Source organism: Dicentrarchus labrax, unplaced genomic scaffold (genome assembly GCF_905237075.1).
Source record: "Dicentrarchus labrax unplaced genomic scaffold, dlabrax2021, whole genome shotgun sequence".
Lineage (NCBI taxonomy): Eukaryota > Metazoa > Chordata > Actinopteri > Moronidae > Dicentrarchus > Dicentrarchus labrax.
The window spans coordinates 15119515-15134071 of record NW_026136707.1 but is presented as its reverse complement, the minus strand read 5'-3'; the positions used below and the strand labels follow the sequence as shown (position 1 = coordinate 15134071).

Genomic DNA, 14557 nt, shown 5'->3' with positions numbered 1-14557 from the left:
AACATGATGTTTACTCCTCCAACACAAAGGAAACATGAGGTAACTCTGGACCGCATCTGGAACCACAGTGCTGTCTTGCCTCTCCGTTTCTACCACCTGATTCGATATTCAAATTACTAATACATGAGTGGGTTGCACTCCTTTCCAGAATTTACTTCATGATAGAGACACAGATAAACTACAGGAAAAATGATTCAGCCTAAAAGGACAAATTACCTCAGAGTTAAGAGGTCCTATTGACAACATGAGATTACAAAATATCTAAAACTTGAGAGCTGTGGTGAAGTGCTTGAGAAGGAGATTCTTGCTGAAGGAGAAAAGATGAGAGTTGAAAGGGAGCGAGCATAATTAAGAGGAGGGTTTCAGACCAGTGCACCACTATGAAAAGGAATTAATTTTATTCAAATTTCAGCTGATGACATCTCGGTGTTATGAAAAGGACCTTTGTCAAACAGCACTAATGAGATCCAAGACTGTAATCCAATTCCATCCTGCCACCTCTTGGAGGAGATGCATTATCAAATTAAGATTTACAGATGCTAATTCAGGCATTATGGGACAATTATGCAAATTTCCCCATTCAGAAATGAGCAAAAAGCGCTTTCCTCAAACTCCAGTTGAATTGCTTTTTTAAAATTGAAAATTCATTTTAAGCTGACAGACACTTTAACAAGCTCTTAACCCATTGGTTTGATCTGAAAGTACAGACCCAAACTGTAGACAAACATGTTGTCTGTCAGACAGACTGTCATTTCATTCCCACAAACCCACTGCTCAGATTCAGAGAATGACAGAACATATGTTTACCATATGTGGATGGTAGTTCCAGTGCCACTTCCATTCATGGTCCTCACAAAGTGTCTCATTAGATTTGAATCAGACGTATTGCACATTTTCTTTTGTTTTATGATGCATTATAGATGATTATACAGTAGAATGTAGGTTTGCCTTTAAAACAGGTACAAAATGCTAGTAGTAGTAGTAGTAGTAGTAGTAGCAGTAGTAGTAGTAGTACAATGACAACATCAATGTGTCTCATGGTATCTCCATCTAATAGTTAGGGCTGAAATTTCACTCAAAACCAAAACTGTGAACCTCATGATGGTGCTAGAGGAAAAGTCAGTAGGTCAACAAAGTTAGTAGGAGTCGACCTCTGGGGACCATCAATGACTGTGGAAAGTTTCAAAAAAACACATCCAATAGTTGTTATATTTCAGTCTAGACCAAACTGCAGAATGCTGTTAGTGTGGCTAAAATGATTGATTAATACTTGTTGAATTTCTTTCTCTAAATTTAACAGCAATATAAACAAATACTATTCTGCGTTCTGATATTTCGATGTAAAACGTTTTGAGACTGATTGAAAAGTCGTACTTCAAGTTGAGAAGTAGTACTGCTATTTGCATGACCTAATTATTATTGGTGCACTAGTATAATAAAATTGATATCTATTCGTCTTAATCAATACTCATTAATCAGGTTGTTCAAAAGTGCATCCCTGGTTCATTTCTCCTCTGGAAACGCTGACTGGTGACTTTGTGCTTTTGAGGGACTGACTCAATTATAGGAACTATTTTCCATCAAAAATAGCTGATTCATCCAAACCAGCCTCCATTACAGAGACAGTATTTGAAAATCTTACTGTACATCATTAAAAGGTTTGGCAAATTAAGATAGAGTACATTTACATCTATTTCCTATAGATGATTTTAAAAATGGGCTGCGGTGATGATAGAAACGCATTCTGAAACATGCACATCTGAATCATTGCGTGCCGGCTCAGCAGAAGAGTTAATTGGCGAGCTACAGATTGCGGGACACACATCACACATCTGGCCGTGCTGCGCCAGTCAGGCCAAAGGGGCTAGTGTTTCCTGGCAGCTATAAATACAAAACACAAATGCCAACATGTGACACGGGGCTCCTCCACACACACTCAAGGTTTTACAGTGGTTGCCTGTGTGTGAAATAGGGAGATGTAAGAGTAGATGTTATGAATGCATATTATTCAAAGCTACAGTCTGTATCCACAGTCTTTCAAGTACCTCTTTAGATGAATCAATCAAAACAATTAGGGGCTTGACAGCCACTCAGCTGATAATTAGCATGAGTAAATGCCAAATATTATGGGTCCCATACTGTTCAAACTACTCTCATTACTGCCACTGTTTTTAGAATTAGGTGCAATGCTGCCGTCCACAAAGACAAACACAAACTTAAATAGACCACACAGACCCTGATTCAGTACAATTAAATGATAAAACAAGTAAGCTGACAGTTCAGTTTACATTTTAATAAGGTGTTCAGGGTGCACATATCTTAAATGACATGACAACTTTATCGCCACTTCCATATGCAGAAACCCTTATCAGCAACTGTTTTATCCAAGTAAATATGAGTGTTTTCTGATGTTTCATTCTTAGGAGAGAAGAGCTTTCAGTGCCAGCTACCCTTTTAGTTCAAGAGCAGGTACACTTTTATTCCTTCTCCCACAATGAGTGGGCATAAGGCAATTATGTTTTTTGTACACAATTCAAAAACTACTATACAAATATCCCACAGCACATGCATATGCTGGCTGCATTTATGCTTCTGTACAAAATCTGATTTAAAATGCTAAAATGTTCCATTTAGGTCTACCTTTTTGTGACAGAGTGAGCACAGTGCTAAAATGTAAAAGGCCTGAAATGCATAATTACACATGGAGGATAAGCAGGAAGACAAAATACAAAGGGAAATATAAAATAGCACAAAACACATTTAGCAATTACTGCACCTTTCTAATCCATACAGCATGAGCCAAACATTAACATCTGTAATAGACTCCCTCATTATCACGTGGATGGGACGGCTTTCAAAAGATTGCGTGAAGTGAAAAATAACTCATGTTAAGAGTATCATTAAGAGTCAATAGAAGGCATCAGAGTCAAAACGTATAATTTGTTGGTCTTTGAGCGCTGAAGTTGCCACTATGTTATGCTCTTATTTAAACTAACTTTGCGTAATTAGCACTTTTTCTGCTACAGCCCGTATGTGTCGGTTGACATTGCGTTAGCCCTGCTGTGACATTTCTTCTCTGCCCTGCTGTTGACTGGTTATATGCCCAGAAATGAGCTGCCCCTCACCTGTGCCGAACTGATTGCATTTTTTGGCTGGCACACAGAGTAAAAAGACTCCTGTGCTTAAAAAAAGCAGAAACATCACACTTAAAACAAAGACTGGTCTGATGTCTGAAACTTTGATTCAATAATAATGTGTTTGCTGGGGTAAGTAGTCGTTTTTTTGACTAAAACTCTTGCAGCCATGAAAATTAAGTCCCTGCCCTCCCAGCACACTTCAACTGTGTGCTGGGAGGAAGGAACTAAATTAATTGTTTCAGTCCTGCAGCACCAACGCAGGACTGTTGCCCAGATTTCGGCAGTGACTGGCTACTGTATTTCCAGGCGAAGACAGCAGCAGTGTTTGAAAGACTGGGGACAGTGCTGGCTGTGTGATTTGGCTCCACTCATTGTGGGTCATGGGTGCTGGCCCCCCGCCAGGCAAAACAAAACCTAATCCCATCCGCTGGTAAAGCCAGGCCTCCCCTATCTAATCCCATGCTTAGCAGCCTAGTTGTGTGAAGTGCTCACACTGCAGTCCCTCCGTGTATTTCTCCACTGGGTTGGAAAAAGATGCTACTGGCGGGGATGAGCCATCCAGCTCTGTTCATGGGACTTTATAATATACACATGGCCAATGCCAAAAAGTGACGTGATCACAAAGTAACCACTGGCAGGATTCAGTCAAACAGACCAGTAACCCAGCTTACGTGTATTTATTCTCAGTTGAGGATCACAGAAGGCTGCGTTACCTGCGGCAACATTTCTTAGTTTCATTGCCACAGTCTGCGAATATTAAAGCAGCAGCTTTCTACCTCTGATCATCTGCACCTGTGCCCAATTATCCTTAAGTAATTGCCTCGCCCAGGTAGCAGCTCTTCCTGTAATGGAATTTGGAAAGGTAATGTGGCGTCCTCTGGGTATGACTGGAGACTGGAGGGCTCTGTGTGCTCAGTGAATTGGATGGAAACAAAACAGTGTGAAATAACGTACCACTTCTCAACTAACAAGGTCTACAACTAAGTGTTTGTTATGGACATCAAATACAGAAATGTATAAACTTTAAGCCTGGTTCTGTGTTACTTTGGTCAAGATTCACTGGCTGTTTTAAAAGATACTCCACTGATTAGGAGCATAAAGAAAGAGAAAAGAAGATAATAATCAAAGGCCTACTCATTGAGGGACATGAGGTAACAGGATCAAAATAACAAAAGGGAAAGCATTGAAAGTAAAAGACAAATGAAGTGAAGTACGTTGTTGACTCTGAGTGATTCAAGCTAATCACAGCTTTTCTAGCTATAAGTAATGCATGCAAGTAATTCCCTGTTTCAGACATGCTTTGTTTGCAAAGAATCGAAGCATACATCATTTCCAAGTAGTTACACTGCCAGCTCAATATGTTTTCATCCAACAACCCCCTATCACAGCACAAATACTCTTTCAAGGGTTGTGAGCCCAGACAATGCCAACCATCCTACAGCGTCACCCATAGCATTAGTAAATACAGATACTCATTAATACCACTGGCTTAGAATTATCCTGAACACTAATGTCTACAGCTAGCTGATGAAGTGTTCCTAGATCTGCTGCACCACTGGTGGGAGTTTACAACCACTCACCCCTCTGAAGTTGCTCATGGCCTGGAAGTAGACAAGGTAGCTCTTGCGTGGGTCCAAAGGGCTGTTCCAGTAGCCGTTGTAAGTGTGATTGTCGCCCACAGTGAAGGGACTGGGCTCTGGGAGGCTGCTGGGTGGCAGCTCGGCTGTGTAGTAGTGTGGTGTTCCCCGAGCCTGCGCCTCACCGTGGGACATGGGCAGTGGGAAACACTCCTGAATCCCCAGCTCCCTCTTCACTTTCTTCCCAGTCTCCTCTTCAACCACCACCTGGTATGTACTGGACACAGGGTGGATGTGCACCTTTAATAAGCCATGTTTGGTATAAAAAAAAGATCTAATATGTACGTGTGAGAGGATTTCCTCACCTGACAGGTGCCCCTCTGCCTAGGGCGGGGCGCAGCAGGACAGTAATTGTGTTTTCTGTCTCGCTCAGAGGGGACGGCATGTCGCCATAATCAAACGTGGGAGCTGAGGACACACAGAAACAGTTTAAACAGTCTCTGCTTCTTCCTCCTTCCACATAAACATGTTCAGTTCCTCAATGTCTTGTAAACTGACAGACCTTCAAGAGCCATCCTTTTCTCCCTGTAAACAACTACCAGTACTAACATACCCAACACCCTTATCCTCATATTCAGTAAACTGTTTGAATTTCTAGTTGTCCAGTCAAAATTCATGGGAGTAAGGCTAAATTGAATGGGGTTTTTAATTTAAAAGGATTTGGCTAAAGTTGTCCTCCTCCCTGGAGATGTTCCCGGCACATTTCTCTTTAATATCGGTGGCCAATTAGTGAGGGGAACTGAGAGCAAACTATTCATGAGGAATCAATGATTATCATATTAAAAAGGCGGTTCGCTAATACTGCAGCAGAAAAGAGCTGACATCATTAAGGAAAACTGAATTGTGCATTTGTTGACATTAAAGGTCTGTTGTGGTTTGTAGAACTAAAAGAGGCTTTGACGCCTGCTGCCAGATAGAGTCTGTTTGAAGGATGATTGTGTATCAGCCACGGCTGCACACGCGCCTGAATGTATGTGTGCGCGTGCCGTGCGTGCCGTGCATGCGTGCGTGGGTGCGAATGAGAAAAAGTGTGTAGTTGGACACTCTGCGGTGGGTATTGCTTGAAGATGCTGACAGTAGTAGCTGTTGAAGGTGTTCAGTGTTTGCTAGCTGTCAATGCAGATTTGAGAGACACTCAGTGTAAGTGAATGTTCAGCACCGTGGGCCAGTGGAGGAGGTTGAGGATGATCTGCAAAGACTTTTGGACTCTATCTGCGGTCTGGCTCTGTGCCAACGTTCTGCCTGACATACAGGCAATGTGCTGTGATTGTGCACTACATCTATAATTAAACTAAACTGGCCTCTCTGTAAAGAGATAGGAGCAGAAGAAGTGAGTAAATTTGTGCACGAGACAAGGTAGGAGTGGCTGCGTTGTGTGTTCCTAAGAGGTGTAATCCCATCCCTTAACAAGCGCAAATGCATCATTAAAAGGAAACAGAAACACCAAGACTGGATTTCTATCACCAGTAATAAGCTCTGAGACTCTCGGAAGTGACACTCTGGTCCCAAGAATGTACTGCATCTTTCTTTATACATAACACACAGCAGTGTCCCCTCTGTGGTGTTTCTCTGCTTCCTATGAGTTAATTTATGTCTTGAGGACTGTGAGATGACAGTCTGTCACTGGTTCGGAGAGGCAATGGAAAATAGCTCTTACACTCTGGGAGCAGTAGTTTTGCCTCTGCCAGAGAAGAAAGATGCCGAGGTCAAAAGAGAGAAAACCTGCATCCTAATTATAGCACGCAGTGGGTGAAGTCTAGTGTTATACCTGCATGCTGTATCCGTGATAGGCAGTGATGGCACAGAGAGCAGCATCTACATGGAGAGGCTGCCCGTTTCCATATCTATTTCACTCATTTTTCACGGCAGCTTTCACACTCCCTCGCAAACACCGACTCTCCGTCAGTCAGTGGTGCTAATACCTGAGATGTTAGTGGTGATTTCAGTGAGAGCTGTCTGGCCAAAGCCCTTGGCTGTGCGGGCTCGAACGGAGATTAGGTAAGTCGTCCCGGGGTGGAGGTTGGAGAACATGTGGTAGGTCTCATTCTTCAGCTTGGACACAGTTCTTCTAGGTCCTGGGACGTTGATGCCTGGATCGGACGACTCAATACTCTGGTAACTGATCTGTTGTTAAAAAACAAAACAGGGTAATATCATACAATCTATAGTCACCTTAGGACTGATTTTAGCTGCAAATAAATGTTCAATTTCTAATTAATTTTAGAGTTTCATACTGATCAGCAGAGGTCATTAACTTGGTTCACACGACTGTCTTAAGTAGTAATCCTAACATCTCATTGAAATGAGCCACTTCACTCAAAAATGAATTAAATCAGTTTGCTAATTGCTCATGTGGGTTGACAGTTTAAAATAAATACAACTTGATCGCATTGGCACTGTGAAGTCAAAGTCACACAAGCAACCTGAAGTTTTTCAAAAAGTATTGTGAGTGGGTAAAGATTTTCTCACTAAGTAACGCATTATAAAGGCCACGAACAGAGAACACCACACAGTAAAAAGAGAATTCAAGCGTTTTAAATCAATAGCATTAAGTGTTTATGAGTTCAATTAACTCCTGTTAACGCTCAAAAATTACTGTGCATAAGTGTCCTTTAAAAGTGAAATCTTTTACAAAGTTTTTCTTCAAGAGGTGATTTGGCTTGCCTGCACAGTACTCTCATGAGAATTTCCACTTATACTCTTTGAAATAGTGTGGAGCTAAATTAGATGACCTTACTGCAATCAGACAAGGGTGAGCATATTAGGATATACATTAGAGCTGGAAGAGATCCACTTCATTGAAGGAATGAACACACACTCAATACGTACTGTATACGCTAATATGCTTGTATTACACACCACACACACTGAAGATGCCACTCAAGCCAAACCAAAGGCTTTGCTGATTATCATAAGAGTGTAATGCCTCCTTAGCGTGAAGATAGAATTATAAGCCATCCAGTGACTAAACACAGAGAGACCTCTCTGTTTCCTCCACAAAGGCAGACATAAAAGATGCCTGACAGTGCACAGAGCAGCGAGAAGGGCTTGCAGGACAGCATGGCTGTCGATGGGCTCAGGCAGAGTGGTCAATGGTTTAATCTGAGAGAAATGAGGAGGATTTCTACAGTTCTGTGTACAGCTTTCTTCGTCAGTCGTGGGAGATCAACACACTACAGAGTAAAAAATCCTGTGCAGCCTCCACTTTATATGTCAAACCACAAATCCTATTTAATAATATCCTTGAGGCGACATTGCAAAAGAGGCCAAGGAAAGAAGGCTTGAGGATAGGTAGGCAGGCCTACTGATGGCTTACCACAGACAGAGGGGTATAAAGTAAATCCAGAATCATTATCCTGCTGAATGTGAGGCCTACAGCACAACAGATGCATGTGAGTTATCTATGAATGACACAGGGCTCTATTTTGATGGCACAAGACCAGCGTTACATGCTAAGCCATGTGCACGAGGTCAGTGAGAGCGTATACGAGCATCGCTGCTATTTTCGTTCAAATAGGCATAGCACACCATGTGCTAAAGGGTTGGGTGAAGCAGAATATAAATTGGAGCAGAGTGGTTTGGTGATTAAGCACATATCTGTACTGTGCCAATCGCAGTGGCACTTGGAGAAAATGGCTCATCAAATAGAGAGGAAAGTATTTTTGAACAAAAATAGCAAAGCGCATTTTCGAGTTCCAAGAAAATGCTAAAAATTTGTAGTGTTGCTTGATATTATCTCTGCCCTCCCATAAATGTTATAGATACAAAGTGTTACTGGATGTGCTGTCTGACTATTCAAATTAGGGCTACAGTTTAAAGACGTTCAAAAAGTGTCAAAATCTTATACAGTGGTATGCCAAAGTTTGGGCACCCCTTAGGAAAATCACTGCATCAGTTTGTCACTTGCTGAGCTTTTGAAGCAGCAACTTAATTTTAGCATATGTTATACCTTATGGAAACAGAAACATCTCAGTAGTGAAATCATTTTTATTGGTCCAACAGAAACGTTTTTATGTGCATTTAAACAAAAATAGGCATGTGTATAAATTTGGGCACCCCAAATAAATAATTCCATTAATATTTAGTAGAGCCTCCTTTTGCTGCAATACCAGCCTGTAGACGCCTCCTATAGCCACAGACAAGTTCCTGGCAGGTGGTATTTTGGCCCATTCCTCCATGCAAAACGCCTCCAGTTCAGTCAGGTTTCTTGGCTTCCGTGCGTAGACAGCCTGCTTCAAATCAATCCATAAATTTTCAATGATGTTAAGGTCTGGGGACTGGGATGGCCATTCCAGAACATTGTACTTGTGCTTCTGCATGAATTCCTTGGTGGATTTTGAACAGTGCTTAGGATCATTGTCCTGCTGAAAAACCCAACCCTGGTGTAGCTTCAACATTCTTGTCAAGAATCTGCTGATACTGAGAGGAAGTCATGTGGCCCTCAACTTTAACAAGGTTTCCAGTACCTGTGCTAGTCACGCGGCCCCATAACATGATGGACCCTCCACCAAATTTTACAGTAGGCAATAAGTTCTTCCCATGGAATTCAGTGTGTTTTTTTCACCATGCATACCTCCTCTTGTTCTGACCAAATAACTCTATCTTAGTCTCATCTGACCACAGTATTCTGACCACAGAAATGCTTCTGGCTTGTCCAGATGTGCTTTTGCATACCTCATACGACTCTTCTTGTGACGAACACTCAGGAAAGGCTTTTTGCGCATCACCCTTCCAATGAGCTTTTCCTGGTGCAAAGTACGCTGGATTGTGGAACGATGAACAACTACACCATCAGCAACCAGATGTTCTTGTAGTTATCTGGAGGTGGTCTGTGGCTTGTCTGTGACCATCTTTCCTTCACAAGGACTGTTCCTGTGGCCTTCCATTTCTGCACTACATTTCTGACTGTGGAGGCAGACAGTCCAAACCTTCCAGATAATTTCTTGTACCCTTCTCCTAATTCATAATAATGAATTATCTTAGTTTTTAGTTCAGTGGAGAGTTGTTTAGAGGCACCTATGTTGCCACACTCTAAGAAAGAACCTAGGACAAGAACAGCCAGCAATTACCTATGTTAAACAGCCTTTTTCATGATTGGTTCCACCTGTCTTTGTAATTGAAGGTCTTACGAGCTAATCAAAGCAATTTTGTGCTGCAAACTGTCAGCTATAAATCCCTACAGGTCTTGAAATGAATGTGATTAAAAGGGTGCCCAAACTTTTGTACATCCCATTTTTTACATTTTATTTTATTATAATAAAACTATGTAATGCTACTCTAAGAATTTTGGTCTGGAAAACACTCAAATGTCTACATCTCTGTAGGAAAACAAATCTTGTTGCTGTGATCTTCTCTTATAAAGGTAGAGCAAATTATCATGAAATCTCAGAGGGGTGCCCAAACTTTTGCATACCACTGTACATACAGTACACTGTAATGTTATGAGAGGTCACCAGGGCAGGCTAGGGTGGGGCAGTGCAATGAAACTGGAGAAACAGGTAAAATTGAAGGTTAAAAAAGATTCTTAAAAGATTACAAGTTAATCCCTTCAAGCAAAAAAAAAAATCCAAGTTTTAATTTAAAACATCCCAGAGGAGGAAAAAGGATTCTTTAAACTTCCAAAACATAAAATGTCCTTTTAACTGTGTCTTCTTCTCTTTTAAACAGTTAAATTAAAGTACTGCTACTCCCGAAGGTACTTGTTCTCCTCCAAGGCTCTTTTCCCAGCTTCTTCCAGCCGCCCGTTCTCTGTCCTTCTGCCTCCTTTGTTCTGCTTTTCTTCCACTTCTTCAGTCCTCCCTCTATTAGCTGGCTAAAGCACCAACACCTGTCTGAGTGGTGAGGAACTCCCGGAGATGTAGTGTGTGCCACAGCAACCATTTTGTAATGTGGCATCCAATCCTGATTGGGAAGGTAGCACCCATCTATTGCCTGCCCCCCCTTGTGATGCCACAATACACAGCACTGCTGCTGAAAGCCACTTTCTGTCATATCACACATCTTCCTCAGCAGATGGAGTTGTCATGGAAGTGCAGATGTTCTAATTTCAACTTGTGCACTTAATGTGCTTCACCATTCTCCATCTTCAATTGTCCAATCATAGCTTAGCAACAGGGACGGCAGGCTTATCAAGCTCTGGATTTCCCCACATTTGAAGCAGTGTGTATGGGAGATTCGGTACCACTTTATAATGAGTACACACTATTAAGCATTAGTTAAGCATGAATAAATAATGAATTCATCATTTATAACGCATGAATACACATTAGTATGTAGTTTATAAACACAGTTAAAAATGTTTTATTCATCATTGATAAGCACATTAGTTATGGATTAGTAAATACTGAATTCATCATTTATAAAGCATGATTCTGCTGTAAATAGTCATTACTATGTGGTTTATAATCACAGTTATAAATGTTTTACTCTTCATTGTGCTGTACATTTCTGCATGCACTTGCACATCCACTATTCAGACATGTATTAATGATTAGTGACTGTGTTAGCAGATGTTCTATAAAACTCACAACAAATTAATTTTCTAATGATGGCCTATAAACAGTTATTAATGCAGGAATTCACAGTTACAAAGCACTTACTACTCGTTAATTAAGTATTTTGCACGAGCTTATCTAAAGTGAGCACTATCTATGGCTTATTAAGGATTTACAAATGAGATATAAAGGCTGACAATGCCTCGAGACTCACAAAATGTTCAGTTATCTTATCAGACGAAGGAGAGACACAACACAAAGGGATATAGAACATATTGTATTGATATTTATTGCAACTTCCCAACATATTGTATGAAGACGAACAAGGGTGGTTTATGAACACATGCTATTGTTGTGATCTTATCTGTTTGGGACGTGTACGTTGAGCTCCCGCTCTTCACCGTGATGACGTGCTGAGAGCGGGATGTTACGTCATATTTACGTTAACTCTCAGAAGTTTCTGACAGTGCAGCCAAGGGGAGCATGGAGAAGCACATTGGAGTCGGCGGCAGTCAGCGGCACTAAAGGTGAGTATGTGTCTTTGTTTGGTAGCACACATTATGGTTGAAAGCTAACGTTAGCTTGTCAGCAGCTGCAGGTGTTTGCCCTCGCTCCCCGACTCACGTTACTAACGTTACTGACGTTACTAACGTTACCGACCCGCCCGCGGTGGCTAAGCCGACCTAGTCTAGTCTCGTCTAGCCGGGCGAGGTGAGTGCCTAGCAGCGGCAGGTCGGCTTAGCCACCGCGGGCGGGTCGGTAACGTTAGTAACGTCAGTAACGTTAGTAACGTGAGTCGGGGAGCGAGGGCAAACACCTGCAGCTGCTGACAAGCTAACGTTAGCTTTCAACCATAATGTGTGCTACCAAACAAAGACACATACTCACCTTTAGTGCCGCTGACTGCCGCCGACTCCAATGTGCTTCTCCATGCTCCCCTTGGCTGCACTGTCAGAAACTTCTGAGAGTTAACGTAAATATGACGTAACATCCCGCTCTCAGCACGTCATCACGGTGAAGAGCGGGAGCTCAACGTACACGTCCCAAACAGATAAGATCACAACAATAGCATGTGTTCATAAACCACCCTTGTTCGTCTTCATACAATATGTTGGGAAGTTGCAATAAATATCAATACAATATGTTCTATATCCCTTTGTGTTGTGTCTCTCCTTCGTCTGATAAGATAACTGAACATTTTGTGAGTCTCGAGGCATTGTCAGCCTTTATATCTCATTTGTAAATCCTTAATAAGCCATAGATAGTGCTCACTTTAGATAAGCTCGTGCAAAATACTTAATTAACGAGTAGTAAGTGCTTTGTAACTGTGAATTCCTGCATTAATAACTGTTTATAGGCCATCATTAGAAAATGAATTTGTTGTGAGTTTTATAGAACATCTGCTAACACAGTCACTAATCATTAATACATGTCTGAATAGTGGATGTGCAAGTGCATGCAGAAATGTACAGCACAATGAAGAGTAAAACATTTATAACTGTGATTATAAACCACATAGTAATGACTATTTACAGCAGAATCATGCTTTATAAATGATGAATTCAGTATTTACTAATCCATAACTAATGTGCTTATCAATGATGAATAAAACATTTTTAACTGTGTTTATAAACTACATACTAATGTGTATTCATGCGTTATAAATGATGAATTCATTATTTATTCATGCTTAACTAATGCTTAATAGTGTGTACTCATTATAAAGTGTTACCGGAGATTCTGTGTCTGTTTCCTTTCCAAAACCAAAAGAGTAAAAGTCTAAGAAATTGATTTCACAGTGTATTAGTGTGTTTGTCTCTAACCTTAGCTGCAAAGCTGGAGCTAGAACAATTAAGCAAATAACGCTAACAAGAGTCTCTCTGGGCTTACCTCATACTGGGTAATAAGGCCATTGGGCTCGACGGGCTCCTCCCACTTCAGGAAGATCATGTCATCCAGCGGGGTGAAGGTGAGCGACTCTGGTGCTATGCCTCCAGGAACTGTAAGAAATTGTCAGAACAAACATTTGTCTGGGAAATTGAAACACTAATCCCACAGTGAGCCTCTCCTGTCAATATGACAGAAACGAACATCACAGTGGCTCAGAACAATGCACCACATGAGACACTCAAGACAGCCAGAGAGTGGCAGGCAGATAAGAACACACTTAATTTATGAACTGCATCAATTATGTAACCACAACACAGACAAGAGAAAGAAAATATAAGAGGGATATTATAATTTCATATCAATCTTCAGTCAAAGTTGAAATATTGATGAATATGTCAGACGCCTGCTGGTAAACTTGTTTCTGAATGGCAGTGAGAGGACTGTGAATGCCCGAACATTCAATATTAGAACGTGTTAACCGTTTTTTGGGCCAATTGGTTGCAGCCCGAGTCCCCATGGTCTGTGTGAGTGCTGTACAGAGAAAGACTCTTATGTGAGATTCAGGCCTGAGGCTAAAGCAAGAGCCAAACAGCTGAGTCGGCTGTTATTTTTGAATTGAGTTAGTCTGGAGGACAGAGTTGCTTATTAAGGCTTTTGGAGAAAGCGTTCATAATTGACGTGTACTGTATATATACATATATTTATCTTTTAACACTTCAGAAACAAACCATTTCTCATGCCCTCTCATTCTCTCTTGATCTTTTTCTAACTATGTATATCGCTTTTTGAAAAATCTTGTTTGTTTTGATTTTTTCATGGCTGAATTGATTTCTCCCTCAGCCGCCATGCAGACGATGTGCTACGGCACAAAAGAATAATAGAAGATAAGAAATAAGCACAAAATCCTATCTCAGGGTTGCCGGAGTCTCAGATATAATGTTTTCTCTTTTATGTTATTTTCATCTGAAAATGAAAAGGATCTTTTGTAATGCTGATTTAGCCTCAGTCAGATGGTCACCTTTCTGTATTAATGTGTTAGAGGTAACAGAGGAGTGTTAGAAGTGTTAATGTTTTGAAATCTTAAGGAAATTCACCACATGTGAACCTAAACTGATTGATATATGAATTTGTATATTTTAACCACAGGTGGTGTACTCAATTTATGTTGAAAAACAGCTAACAACCATCAGAGCACAAGCCAAATGTCATAGCAAAGTTCTGGTTGTGGGCAGTCTCAGTTCTGGATAATCTCCTTTATGACGTTTATAATGAGAATAGATAAACAATTTGAGGTATTCTGGTAAATTTTTAGATGTCACACCCCTCCAAAACAGCTATCTAAAGTAATTCATGTGACCATAATTCAAGATATGACAATGATAACCCCCGGTGTATAAAA

At 40.9% G+C, this 14557-nt stretch overlaps 1 protein-coding gene across 4 annotated transcripts in view; it reads right to left on the bottom strand.

Annotated features, from left to right (window-relative positions):
* ptprub (protein tyrosine phosphatase receptor type Ub) overlaps nucleotides 1–14557 on the bottom strand; it is a 152666-nt gene that overhangs the window by 37387 nt on the left and 100722 nt on the right. For all 4 annotated transcript variants that reach the window (XM_051406426.1, XM_051406427.1, XM_051406428.1 and 1 more), the window contains exons 9-12: nucleotides 13159–13268; nucleotides 6697–6898; nucleotides 5080–5182; nucleotides 4718–4991 (exon numbers count right to left, since the gene is read on the bottom strand). In XM_051406426.1, coding sequence (XP_051262386.1) covers nucleotides 4718–4991; nucleotides 5080–5182; nucleotides 6697–6898; nucleotides 13159–13268 — 689 coding nt within the window. The remainder of the gene's footprint in view (nucleotides 1–4717; nucleotides 4992–5079; nucleotides 5183–6696; nucleotides 6899–13158; nucleotides 13269–14557) is intronic.